General features: G+C 36.2%; 1 protein-coding gene across 1 annotated transcript in view; it reads left to right on the top strand.

Annotated features, from left to right (window-relative positions):
* The window catches only part of CNIH3 (cornichon family AMPA receptor auxiliary protein 3), a 71,368-nt gene that overhangs the window by 15,811 nt on the left and 41,472 nt on the right, over positions 1-14,085 (top strand). Inside the window, exon 2 of the mRNA XM_087717849.1 lies at positions 11,157-11,225. Coding sequence (XP_087573975.1) covers positions 11,157-11,225 — 69 coding nt within the window. The remainder of the gene's footprint in view (positions 1-11,156; positions 11,226-14,085) is intronic.

Genomic DNA, 14,085 nt, shown 5'->3' on the forward strand with positions numbered 1-14,085 from the left:
AATATAAAGTACAGGTATATGCTCCATGATCAGCTACTCTTAATTAAAATGCTGATTCAAAAGTTCTGCTTCTTGCCATTTTGTTAAAAATATCAAGTTAGAAATGACCAAATTAAAGCAAATAATCACAGTGGGTGAGCATTTCATATATTTAAGTATTCTGTATTTTCCATAAAAAAAAAGAAATATCCTGAAATTATTAAGACCTAACATTATGGTGGCTGTAACCATCCAATAGTTTCTTCCGGTGTAGATAAGTAACAATAGACAAACTCCCCTTGGTTTCATTTTAAAATAGGTCACTAAACTGTATGTTCTGTTAAAGAACTTTCAAGAATAAAAACTAGACTTTGGGGAGAAGGAATGTTCTAAATAGAAATATAAGTTCTACTATCTTAATTTGTTTTTCATTTTAATCCTTAGACATGTGCAAAGTTTACTGCTCATACAAAAGCTATGCAACTTCTGCAATTAACTTAAAATTGAAACCATAAGAATGTTTTTTTTTTGTATGTGTGTAGCGGTGGTGGATAAATGAATTTGTGTATCTCTAGAGTCTTTTTAAAGCTGGTTTCAGTTCCATCCCCTGCCAGTTTTAAGTCTCCGGCAGATGGCCTATGAGTGAGTGGTCTAACAAAAAAAGTGAAGCACCCACCCATACTGATGAGGATTATAAAGATTTCTGAATCAAGAAACAAGGTATAGAATTACTAACTGGGACATGTACTTACCAGTGCTTCTAGAGAATACAATTCATTTAAAAATATTTGACAAGCATATTGACTTGGTGGCCTGGGAAATAAAATGCTAGAGTCTAATTGCTTAACAACTCAAATGATTTGTGACAGTAAAGAAATGCAGATAGAAAGAGAAAAGTATGAATGTCAAGATGGAGCTTATAGCTACCATCATATAATTATCTATTTGGGAATAAGCTGCATGAATTTAGTAAGGTTTATTTATAAGTAGACGTGTACTTGGGCAAAAGCTTTTCATGAACATTTATGCTGGGTTCTACATGCTGCATTAGAACATAACTGATACAAGGTGGAGTTTGAATTCTGCTTATTCCTAGAGAATCTAATAATAGGATTAACATTGGTAACATAGTGTTTTATATTTAGTATTTTGAGGACCACAACTGATCACTGAATAATATCTGGAAGCTATTATAGTTAGATGAAGAGAATGGTTGTTTGTTCTATTATAAGCATAGCATGAATACAATACTGCTTGTTCTTTTCCTGCTTGTTTTAACAATCTGCCCTACCATATCCTAAACAGTATGTCATTTTTGTTAGTAGAATTCTGAATTAAAATTTCACAAACCAGAAAAAGTAGGGATGCAGATTTATGTTCTGTGAGTAGCATTCAAATGCCCCCTTTGCCCCCAGATGACCTTGGTTGTCTTCTTCCTGCTGGTGGTCGAGGATCATGGGGAGAGGGTGGTTGCAGATGGGTGCAGTCAGTGTGGCAGGGTGGTGGAATTTCATCTGCTGAAGAGAGCTTGCCAGGTACAGACAGAGAGAAGGCAACTAAGCTAATTATACATACATAAATTTGTCTCTTCAAATGAAAGGACAGCTTGAGTTCAGTTAAACCATACCTTTAGACTATTCCAAATTTAATTACTGTAAATAATCCCATGACACCATAGAATCTGATGCTGTTTTAGGAAAGCAAATAGGCAGTGGCCTTTGTTATTTTTTAATAATAGAATCCTTTGCTAGACCTATTTTGATGGTGAACTAGAAGAGGGTTCAATTTGCTTCTAAGAACTGAAATGGTATAAAATTTTAGAAGGGGCACTTTCCCATTGGGGGGGAATGCTTGGTATTTGCTCTATCTTGAAAACATACATGTTTTTGTTAACTCTTGATTTCACTTGTCAGCTTCATGGATAATTCCATGGTTATACAAGGCATAATTCCATAACATAATTTCATGTTATGTTTCAGCATTGAAGTCCACATCCTGAGCATACAACCAGGTTACTCAAGCACATGTACAAGGCACCAATTCCTACTTCAGTGTATGTTATTATCCTTTATTCAATCTCAATATGCTAAGAAAGCAATCCACGCAATCTTTTCTTGTTAAAAAATAGTTTTTCCAACTTGAGATAACTCATATAGAAAGATAGAAAGATTCTTCTATCAGTTTTAAAACCTGAAATCCAATGAGATTATGTAGCATTTCAAAACTCTACAATCATGTTGAATTTATATTTACCAACAAAGAAATAAAGGGAGACTAGTATAGATCTAGGAAGACCTGGAGGAACGTTGTTCATGGGGTCACGATGGACTAACAACAACAGTATAGATCTATTTCAAGCTACTTAGTTCTTGTCAGCTAGCCATGCTCTTCTGGGATTTGAACCCAGGCTACTTACATATTAGGTAGATGTATTAACCTTTAAGCCATGGGCTCTTTCTTGGCTATACCAGAGAACACATTAAGTGCTTTTTCTGGTGAGACCGATCTATCAAGGCAACTTGGTCTACCCAAATATGGGACGGAGCATACTGCTTCCACTTTCGCCTTTCAGCCCCAATCCAGGAGCCTTTGCAGCAGTGGTGAGTTTCAAAAATTGTTCGAACCTACTCTGTGGGTGTGGCCTCCTTTATGGGAGTGGCTTGCTGCCCATGTGACCAGATGGGAGTGGCTTGCCACCCATGTGACCGGATATGAAGATGCTGACGACACTTGTCAGAACCACCTTAAATTACCTCACACACAGCACTGGCATGCATAAGAATATGATGTAAATTGTTTTTTAAAAGGCATATTTGATTTGCATTAAAACAACTTCAACACACGCAATGTTCTGATTGCACCACAAACGCAGTAGTCATCTTTACCTTTCACAGAGGCACTGAGTTTTATAAATATGAGCATGATAGTGTAGAATAATCATATCCAAGGACCAGTGGTGGGTTTCAAAAAAATTTTGGAACCTCTTCTGTAGGTGTGGCCTGCTTTCCGGGTCCACTGGTGGAACCTCTTCTAACCAGTTTGATAGATTTGACGAACCGGTTCTACCGAATAAGTGCGAACTGGTAGGAACTCACCTCTGCTTTGCAGGCAGTTGCTTTCGCAACAACCTATTTTTGCCAGAAGCAGTGTGGAAGCAGTTTGCTCTATCCTATATTTGGGTAGACCAGGTTGCCCTGATAAACTGGTCTCACCAGAAAAAACTACAATCAGACATTTTGAATTATATTTAGAAATAGACTAAGCATTAGTAAAGCTTGCTCTAAATGAATTAAAGCAGATTGTGAGATTTTGATACAAGGAAGAAATTATAGCTATATTAAACTGTTGTTGTCAAACCAGAATTTCAAGTGGAATGATGGCTTACATTCAGCAATCTCTTTTCTTGAGCTAGCATTTCATTATTCTTCCACAATAAAAATAAAATTCAAATTGTTAGTTCAGAGACGTAGCTTTGTTGGGAGAGTGCCAAGAGTATCACAGACTTATGTTCCTCATCTGTGCATTCCTGACACTGTTAATATCTACCCACAAGTATGTTTTAAACAAAAAATGCACATTAATTAATTGCATTGACAAAAAAAGACAATTTGACCATTTGAAATCATCCACGACTTCCCATCTTCACGATCAGCCCATGCCATAGGAGATCAAGATAGAGGCCCTCTTTTTCAGTAGTAGATGTGTCATTGTGGAACAGCTTGCCCCCATGGTTGATTTGGTTCCCAACTTGTTAGTTTTTCAGAAGATGTTAAGATAAGTACCTTTTGGGGTACTAGTGGGAGTGTTACATTACTTTTTTTTTATTCTGGTCATAGCCTTTATGTAATGAGTGCTTGGATTGTATGAAGGGTTAGAAGGTGGCTGAGATTTGTTTTATTGATTGCTGTGCATTTTATTTCATCTGTTTTTGTAAACTGCTTTCAGTTTGTGTGATTGGAAAGAATAAAAATAATTGCTGCATTGGTCTTCAACACCTGCAATTTTTAATGAGTTGGGAGGGCACCAGATTGAAGAAAGTTTAATAGATGAGGCATGGTATTCAAGGCCATGAATTAATATTATTAGCAGCATGGATCAGATATCTACCTTTTCTGGTAAAACTGTTAAAAGGCTGAATTGTGCTGAAAATGGGAGGGTGTGATTCAGTAATACCATGCTTGGGTTTGTCAATTTTTTCATAACACTTTTTATGAAAAAGCTCAAAAGTTCACAGAAAGTTATACATGACAACCTACAAACTAAAATCTATGGGGGGAAGCAATCTAGTTACTATGGAAACCAGGAATTTTGCATTGAACTGGCTAAGTAAGAGATGGAATTATACATGAAGCTGACAAGTGAAGTCAAGAGCTAGAAATTAAAAGGACGAATAAATAGTGTTGCCAAGTTCCTCAAATCCGGGGACAAGAGGAGAGAAGCATAAAGCACAGGAAAGATTGTGATGAGCTAAAACATTTTATGGTAAGATTTGGGAAACATGAAGAACTTGATATTTACCCAAAATTGAACTTACTCATGTTGTGGGAGTAGTGGCACTCTTTAATTTTTCATTTTTGTTCCAACTCCAAATTAGGTCCAAGCTGATCTATATAAAAACAATCCTTTTACCTCTTATATAATTGCCTCCTCATAAATGACAATGTAGGATTTCAGAAAAGAAGCTGGATCTTTATTGAGCAACAATAGTGTGCTAAATGCCCTGATCTGCCCAAAACTTCTAATATCTTGCTAAAAATTAAAAATAGTGAATATTATGGGTTGTCCTTGACTTACAACCAATCTTTTAGTGACTATTCAAAGTTACAATGGCACTGAGAAAAATGACATGATCATTTTTCACACTTATAGCAATTGCAGCATCCCCGTGGTCACATGATCAAAATTCAGACACTTGGCAATTGGTATTTATAATGGTTACAGCAGTGGTGAGATTCAGCCAGTTTGCAACTATCCAGGAGAACCGGTTCTTAACTTTCTAAGAGGTTCATAGAACTGGTTGTTGGAAGAAATCTTCTGGTGTTTTTCCGCTTTATAGGGCTAATCCTGTAAGGAAGGCAGGAAGGAAACATTCTGGTGTTGTTTCTAGCTTAATCTTTATTGCCCTGCTTACAGAAACTGCCTCTCTGGTTAACCCTTATTACATTGTAACAGCTAAGACGAAGCGCCTATCAACATGAGTGATGTTGAGTTGGCCACGCCCACACGGTCACATGACCACTAAGCCCCACCTACCCACCTGGTCATTAGGAGAGAGAACCGGTTGTTAAATTATTTGAATCCCACCACTGGGTTACAGTATGCCGAGGTCATGTGATCCCCTTTTGCAAACTTCTGACAAGCAAAGTCAATGGGGAAACCAGATTCACTTAACAACTGTATCACTAATTTAACAACTGCAGTGATTCACTTAACAGCTATGGCAAGAAGGGTTGTAAAATGGGGCAAAACTCACTTAACAACCACCTTTGGGCACGATTGTGGTTATAAGTCGAGGACTACCTATTCTCCACAGTCAAATAACAGAGTCAGTGCAAGGTCAGCAGGCCCTTGAAGCATTTCTCAGGAGCAATTAGAGAGTAGCATCCTCTGTATGTTAGCTGAGTAATAACCACCCCAAAATTATTTTCTTGCTTTTCAGCTACTCTGTGAATTGACGTATATAGTAAGCCAATGTGGACAGTAAATCAAGATATTTTCAACAAAGATTTGTATTGTATTTGTGCTTTATTCTGTATTTCTCTGTCATGCAGAATTGTTCAAGAAGAAAATGGCACTCTTTCTGAAACAGTGTTGGGTGCAACTGATGCCCTTAATGTATGATATAGCAATGTATAATACAGTCACATTCTTGAAAAAGAATGAAATAACTTTAAACGCTTATTGCCAAAATTTGAAGCTTACTCATACTAGGAAGATACCTGAAATAAATTATAGATTTACACGCAGTTTACACTTCCAAAGGGAGCCTAAGACAATTGAAGATTTTGTAACAGATACATGACTATAGTTTGACTTTAGTTTGAAACATTCAGGGGTGGGTTTCAACCGGTTCGCGGCGGTCCCTGCGAACCGGTTGGTTGCCAAACCCGGAAGTAAGTAACTTCCGGGAACGGCGAAGAGCCCGCCCGCCCGCCCACGGTCCTTACCCAGTTTTGATGAGTTCTGCGCTTCCACGCATGCGCAGGACGCATACAGCGCCTGCGCGATCGTCCAGGAGCAGCTGGAGCGTCGCGCAGACACTAGTACGCATGCGTGCACCGCGTGCATGCACGAGGACGACGCCGGCCCCGTTCCAACCGAACCGGTTGGAATGGGGCGAGAAACCCATCCCTGGAAACATTGGTCCTAGCAAAGGTATTATTAGCAGGCAAAAGCATTTGAAAGCAGGGCACAGTGTATGTAAACAATGCTGCCCAAAAGGAATGAAGTATACATATACTGTAAAAGTCATAAGTGTTAAGTATAACCATAAGGTTAATATGCACAAAACAACAAAACAAGTCAAGAAGTATACAAAGAAGTGTCAAAGGACAATGAATCTGAATACAGTTTCTTCATAAGCTAAATTAATGTGGGTAGGATGCAATGACAGAAAGAAGACTGGGTTTGAACAATATCTCAATTGTTTTATCAGAGTGATGCTGGTGTGCAAGTTAATCTAATTGCCAAAATTGACTATAACAAATGGAATCCTTTGTCATGTTTATGCATGTATCTGAAGTCATGTAATGGGACCCAAAAGCTACATTGGGTGGCTATGAATATAAATGCATTAATACTGCTAAATTCACAAAGAAACAACCTGGGGCTACAATCAGACAAATTACAAGTTACAAATTGTCTATCCTGTTTGCTCAATCAGTATAGAAAGACATCTTCATATCTACTTATCCATGAAGATTTTTTTCCTGTGATAATTCCAATCTCCCAGTAAATTGTTTTCATTATTGTTAATTAAGATGCACAACCAGTAGCACATGCTATGAAAAATTTATCAGTGCTGCAGAACGAAAACAAAACTGGACTGAATGGAAATTCAGACAAATTTGTTTTTGTCAAATTGAAAAACTAATAGATTTTAATCACAATGGAAGTCCAAGGTTTTGCCTGAAACCCAAAGTATTAAGTATGTGATTACAACAGATTTAAGCCTAAGCCAGAACTATATCTAGTAACTACATATATGAAGTCATATATTGTAATCATTTCAGATATACACTTCCCATAGACTCAAAGAGAACATTACTACATCCTAGCATCCTATGCTTAGAAGAATTCCAAATACAAAGATATTGTTCAGGGAGATGCAGTCAGGCTTTGACACAGATGCTGGATGAAGAAAAAAACATGTCTATGTACTTTTAATATGCTGTATCCTTAGTACAGCTTTATTTATTTATTTATTTATTTATTTTTAAACTTTTTATTTTGTTTATGCAAACATAACATCCTTGTAACATATTTCACTTATTTTACATAACTGTTGTGTTTCTTTTATCTGTACATGTAATTGTTATATAACTAGAAGCACGAAGCTGAGTAAACCAGCCTGAAGATGATGAATGAGACTTCGTTGAAATGTCGCCAAGACACTTCCAATTTTACGCGGGAGAAAACACACACAGTATACACACACAAACATTCATACACATATACAAACACATATTTTATTTTATATATCTTTTCTCTCCATTCTATATATAACAACCTTTATATACCTTTAAATCATCTTATATACATTTCTTATTGTTTATTTGCTACACTCCATTTTATATTTCTATCCTTTGTTCATTTTCTGGTTTTGTAATTATTTTTTGATTTGTTGATCTTTCTTCTTTTCTTTTTTGCTTTCCTGCTTTTCTCTCTCTTCCCTCTAAGCAATTATACCATAAGTCCCATTCTAAGTAATATTCAGATTCTTCTTTGTCTTTTAATTCTTTCGTAAGCATATCCACATTCCAATATTTTTTAAACTACATTTTCTTCTGTTGGTATGTATTTATTTTTCCAATTTTGCACAAATAAAATTTTCGCTGCAGTGGTTATATGTAACATTAAATATTTAATACTTTTCTTGTAATTTCCCTTTATAATTCCTAGCAGAAATAATTCCGATTTTAGCTCAGTTTGGTGTGTGGTGATCTCGTCCAGCCAGTCTTTTATTTTTTTTCCAATATTTTTTTGCAGATGTGTATGTCCACCATGTATGATAGTACTTTCCATGTTGTTGATTGCCTTAGTATGCCTTTGAATGCATACTTCTGCTCCTGAAGTGTTTAATTGCATCATGGAACAACTGATAGAAGGCATCCATGAACCATGGATGATGTTCTTTTGTCAGCCACCAAAGAATAAAATCTTGATCTTCACTTCAGTTTTTCTAGATTGGTTTGGTTCCTCACCTGCTGTGTGTTGCTGCATTTTACATATTTTTATATTATTTTTAAATGTTATTAAGTCACACAAAGTTGTTATGACAGGGGTGGCTATATAAATAAAATATAAACAAATAAATAATAAAACTGATATCGCAAGAAGCCTGTTAGCGTTAGAAGGAAACTAGGCCATCAAAGAACTATCTAAAGAACCATCACTAGCTAGAGCATAGAAAAACTCAAAGAAATAGTACAAGATCGGAAGATGTGAAGAGGCATGGCCCACAGAATTGCCAAGAGTCAGACTCAGCTAAAAGGATAACATTACCACCTTTATCAGAAAAAGCCAGCTCCTCAAATATAAAAATGAAAAAAGCAAATGTTTTAAAGTTCAAGAGAAAGACAATATCTGTGTCAGCATTCCAAGTATCATGCAGAATTAAATCAGAGCCCAAGGCAAAACGATCCTTAAAGTTCCAATTTAATAAGTCAGACATCTTGGCACATCTGTGGAATCCCAATTCTGGAGGTTACCTAGGATTCCCACCCAGTTGAAAGTTCATGATCTTGTTCCCACACCCACAAATCCATCACATGGTCCAATCTTCTTCTTCCACACTGGCATCTCCACCCAGCTGGTTCCAGTCAGGTGCAGAGGTGTGGAGACAAAAGATGACTTGTGCTCCTAGAAAAGAATGACAACAACACATTCCACAATTCTACTCCTTTCTATTCCCCCCCTCCCAACTACTACACTAATGAAACAGCATAATGAAATAAGAGAGATTATGGCAGGCCAAAGATCCTAAAAGGGATATAACTGCAGGCCTGACAATCTGTTTGTATGGAAATATCTAGCAAATTACTAATAAAGGATGTAATTTAACCAGGAAATACTAAAGTGCAGGCAATAATAGATAAACCAAAACCAGGATGCCAGAAAAAAGTCCATAGGATCATGGAAATAGTAAATTATGTCTTGAAATGCATTCCTTTTGGGCTCAAATAACAAATCTGGGGACATTATCATGCAAAGATGTGTCTGCTATTGGGCTTTAGCATATAACAAAGGATATCCAGATGCCACTTTATATGTTACATGCAGCAGATGTGTAATCAAGAAGCTAACTGAACAGTGTTGACTATTGCACGAATAAGCCATTTTGTTTAGGAAGAAGGATTCAACCAAAAGTTATGGTAAATAATGACAAGTTCCTTGCAATATGTTAAATTTCTTTTGTCATAGTCCAAGCTGATGTTAATAAACATAGTCAATTCATCTCTCTTTTCATTGCCTCCTTATATATAAGGAACACAGGAAATGGAGAACATTCTAGCAAAAGTTTAGAACAAAAGTAGGGAACAGAATCCTGATGGGCATTAATATTCCTGACAAAATCTCTTCTGATGCCATTAAGCACCCTGCCACATCTGACTTTTAATTGTTCTGCTTCTTTTAATTAAACAAACAAATAAATCAGATTTTGGCTTATTGCAAACTAATGAATGAGTTTCCATCATCACTATTATTTCCATCAATACCTACAGAATTCACATAAATCTTACAGGAATTTTGAGAAAATAAAAAACAGATAATTGGCTACCGTCTGTGGAAATTTCCTCTAATATTTCTCCTATTTCCTTTTTATACAGGTTTTATATTTCCTCTTTCTGCAGTCATTCAGTTTTTACACTAGTTATTTTAACTTTTTTCTTTCATATTCATTTTACCCCCAAATCCAATAATAATATAATCTGTCTGCAATCACAACTTCTTTTCTTTGTATCTTTCATTATTTTCCTCAGTTTTCTAGCATAACCAAAAATGCAAGCATGTTTTAGGATAATTTCCTATGTATATACAAGACTTGAATAGATTATTTCATACTCTCTTATATATATTTTAGCCCTTTCACTCATAATTAAATCTACACCTTCATTTCCATACCTATATTTATCAACCCTGTTCCCCAAAATCAAACCAACATCAGTTGAATTTGTTACCTCATTCCTCTTTTAGTTTTATAACACAATATAACCATTTTCCTTTCACACATTGTATACATTAATTCATGTTGTTTACTGTGTACACCTCTTGCATTCCATGTCACAGCCTTACATATGTCACAGCTGTGCTAGACTGCTAGTTGGTACATCTTCATTGCCTATCATGGCTATGGTCAGTTGAGGCTTTGTGCACAATGGTTAGATACAAAAGATGTAGATTTGATTATCAGCCTTAGTTATAATGACGCCACATATAGATTAGTAAATAGGAGAGCCATGGCAATCAGTTTCATTACATTTTGGCTAATAAACAACAAGTACAACAAAGGTTTTACTTCAGATATCTATGCAAATTATATTGAAGATCTAGAAGTTAAATGCAGAATTCTAATACATGCTCAGGATTCAAATCATTTTGCATTGTGGATAAAAAAATAATAAGATGCAGTTCTGGATATTAACCAATGTTTGCAAGTATTAGAGTATTAGCATACCCTAAACTATTAACAATATCACAATAAACCAATCTCCCCCCACACACACACACCAATCACACACACAAGTGTGTGTGTGTGTGTGTGTGTGTGTGTGTTTGTGTGTGTGTGTGTTTATATGTAAGATTTTTATGGCTAAAAAATGTAGCCATAAAATCTGTTTTTCAGACAGTAACACTGTGTGCTGCCTTGAAGAATTTTCACCACAGCAGAAGAATAAATAATTGTTAAAAGCACATATTTGAAAGTAGCATAATGGTTTGAATTTTGATTTTTGTAGATAATTGCATTTGATGAGTTAAAGACAGACTTCAAGAGTCCTATAGACCAGTGCAACCCAACACATGCGGTAAGTACTATTCTTTGGTTTAATAATAACCAACATTTAATTAAAACTATATTTCAAAAATGTAGTGTTAAATATAATCTTATGATTTTCAATACGCATTGAAAAATAGTATTCCTAGTGCCTTCATGGACAGGCCATTATAGTTTTCTTGGCAACCGTAGGCAAGTTGATTGCCATTGTCTTTGACCTCCCTGTCCAAACCCTCTATAAGTGATTTTTATTTTAATATGTAAATATAGAGAGCCTGGTCTTGACATAATTATTTCTGATTCAGAAATGAAAGTTCCTGCACTAAAACCTCATAAACTAAAGGCTGATTCATGCAATCTATAATTGGCTAAGGTATTTATTGCTGGTTGTATGCTGTAGCTGAATGCTCTGTAATTCTTTTCAGAGAGACATACTTTCTATAGAAGCTATATAAATAAACATAATTTATAGGTGCACTTCTCAAGGAGAATATGTGGCCCCACTGTCTTCATTAGATTCTGAGATAAAAGCTAAATCAATCAATCAATCTTTAGAAAAGATTCCTTTGGAGGTCAAATAAAACCATGGTTTCCTGAGGATGAACTAGATACAATTATTTAACACTAACCTCTTATGCACTGAATGTTGAATGTTGACAAATGGCTAACAATATAAAAATAAAAATTAAAACATGATAAAAGCAAGGCAAAGTAATATTGCAAGAGAGTAACAAACTATAATAGTATTTTAATAATGTAATGCTAGATGGGCATGCCTAAAGAAATGTATGTTGACCTCCTAAATTCAGAGAGATGTAATAGTATCAATAGCACACAATTTCATACAGAAGATATTCCATAACTTTGAAGTGATGTGGAACCTTGGTATTTTTTTAAAGGATACTAATAGCAGTCCAAGGCAGATAGTCTACAGCTATGTATTGAGAGAAGCAATTAACAGTCTGGCATAGAAAATAAGTTTGGGAGCAGCCCAAGGGATCAGGAGTAGTTTGTGATTGCAGCAGGAATACAATAAATAGACAATAAATAGACAAAGAATGCAGATGTTCAGCATAATACAAGCATATTTTACAGTTCTTAAAATCTCTTCTGGAATTTCCAGGAGGAGATTTGAATCATCCATATTCTGTTTTTAAGCAATCACTGTTTCCTAGAATTCATGGAACTGTGTTTTGTTTAAATTGTAATGCACAAAACAGGATAATGTGCCATAGTTTGCCTTTGGACTGTTTAACATAATTCGAGTATAAAATCTCCAGCTGAAATTAGTATCTTTTAATGTGGGATGTAGGAGTCCTGGTGGCGCGGTGAATGCAGTATTTCAGGCTGTTCACAGTCTGGAGTTTGATACTCACACGCTCGAGGTTGATTCAGCCTTTCTTTCCTGATTGGAAAGGATCCGGATAATCCACTTCCTCCAAGGCCCTTTGAAGCTGTTGCACAACCATCTTCTCCACCACCTTCCTCAAGAAAGGGAAGAGAGAGACACTGGACAAAAATTGTCCATTATGGTGGGATCCAATGATGGTTTCTTGAGGAGGGGTGAACCAACGCCTTCTTAAGAGATAAAGGAACAACTCTCTCACTCAAAGAAGACTCAATCTTCACCAGAACCCATTCACATGACACCTCCCAGGCCACTTTGACAAACAAGGCAAGGTATGGATCTAAAAAGCAGATGGCAAATCTTACAGTATTGAGGAACCTGTCCACTTCCTCAGGTCTAACTGGTTGCAATATAACCAGCAAAGACTTCTCCCTGGGCATCTTCTCATCATATTTTTTTATCCTGATATGTGAGCACATATTGTCTAGCATGCACTAGATGAAAAGAGAAGTGGGAATGTGTGAGGCTAAGCCTTCCCACACTTTTTGCATGCAGTTGGGAATCTGTCTTCCTCGTTGTATTTAATAATTTAATGGCAAACTAGTGAGGTTTTTAAATTGCCTTGCACTGATCATTATCTTCCTCCTTTCTCCCAATTTTGTTTTCACTGACTGACAGCAGCTCTCAAATATTTCAGATATAGATCTTTATTAAAGCTGCGTGAAGCACCACAATTTCATTGAGTAAAGCATCTGCGTTCTTTGGAAAGCTTGTGCAGCTGGTTGTCTTTATATTTGTGTACATATGCTGACTACACTTTCTCTGGAATTACCAATGAAACGAAGCAGCTGCGCATGCATTCACACATGTTGACAGCCAGGGAAAAGGAGCTGAACAAGCCTTCCAAATGACATGCCTGCTCCAACATTTTAAGGATGGGGGGCTTTGCAATTTCTGATGTGCTTAGCAAAGCATTCTCTTTCAAATGCTTTGTGCAATCCCAGTGTTTAACATCCAGCCACTGGTTTTTTTAAAGCTTAAGTTGCCACAGATCACACTTGGATCTAAAACAGGGAAGCAATTGATCTGATTTGCAACTTTCCTCATAGGGTAGAGGACTAAACCTCTCAAAAGAATGTAATCTGGTAATCCCATCCATAGATATGGCCCTGCAGTTTGCTATGTAACATCTGCTCAAATTATGTAATGGGAAAACTGTTCTGTGAAACCTCAAGCAGCCCCAAGGTGATCCAGTTAAGATGTAATTGATATTGTGTATGCTTAAGTCTGATAATTATAATTAACTATAAACCTACTCTGCTGTTTCTAGAAAAGTACCAATAATTCAAGTTTCTGCTGATCTCTCATTTAGCCAACTGTACTGTACATACTAAAGAAGCATTTTTTCCCTTTAGAGAACATTTTTACCTTTAAACTCTGCAATAAAAGCTTAGCTACTTCAAGCAGCAGAAAAATACCTGCTAATCATGTAAGGAGAATGGTTGTTACATATATACTATATTTTGAGAAAGTAAGGTGGGAC

This window comes from Thamnophis sirtalis, unplaced genomic scaffold, assembly GCF_051295495.1.
Source record: "Thamnophis sirtalis isolate CommonGarterSnake01/CBP01778 unplaced genomic scaffold, rThaSir2_p1.2 scaffold_6, whole genome shotgun sequence".
NCBI classification, from domain to species: domain Eukaryota; kingdom Metazoa; phylum Chordata; class Lepidosauria; order Squamata; family Natricidae; genus Thamnophis; species Thamnophis sirtalis.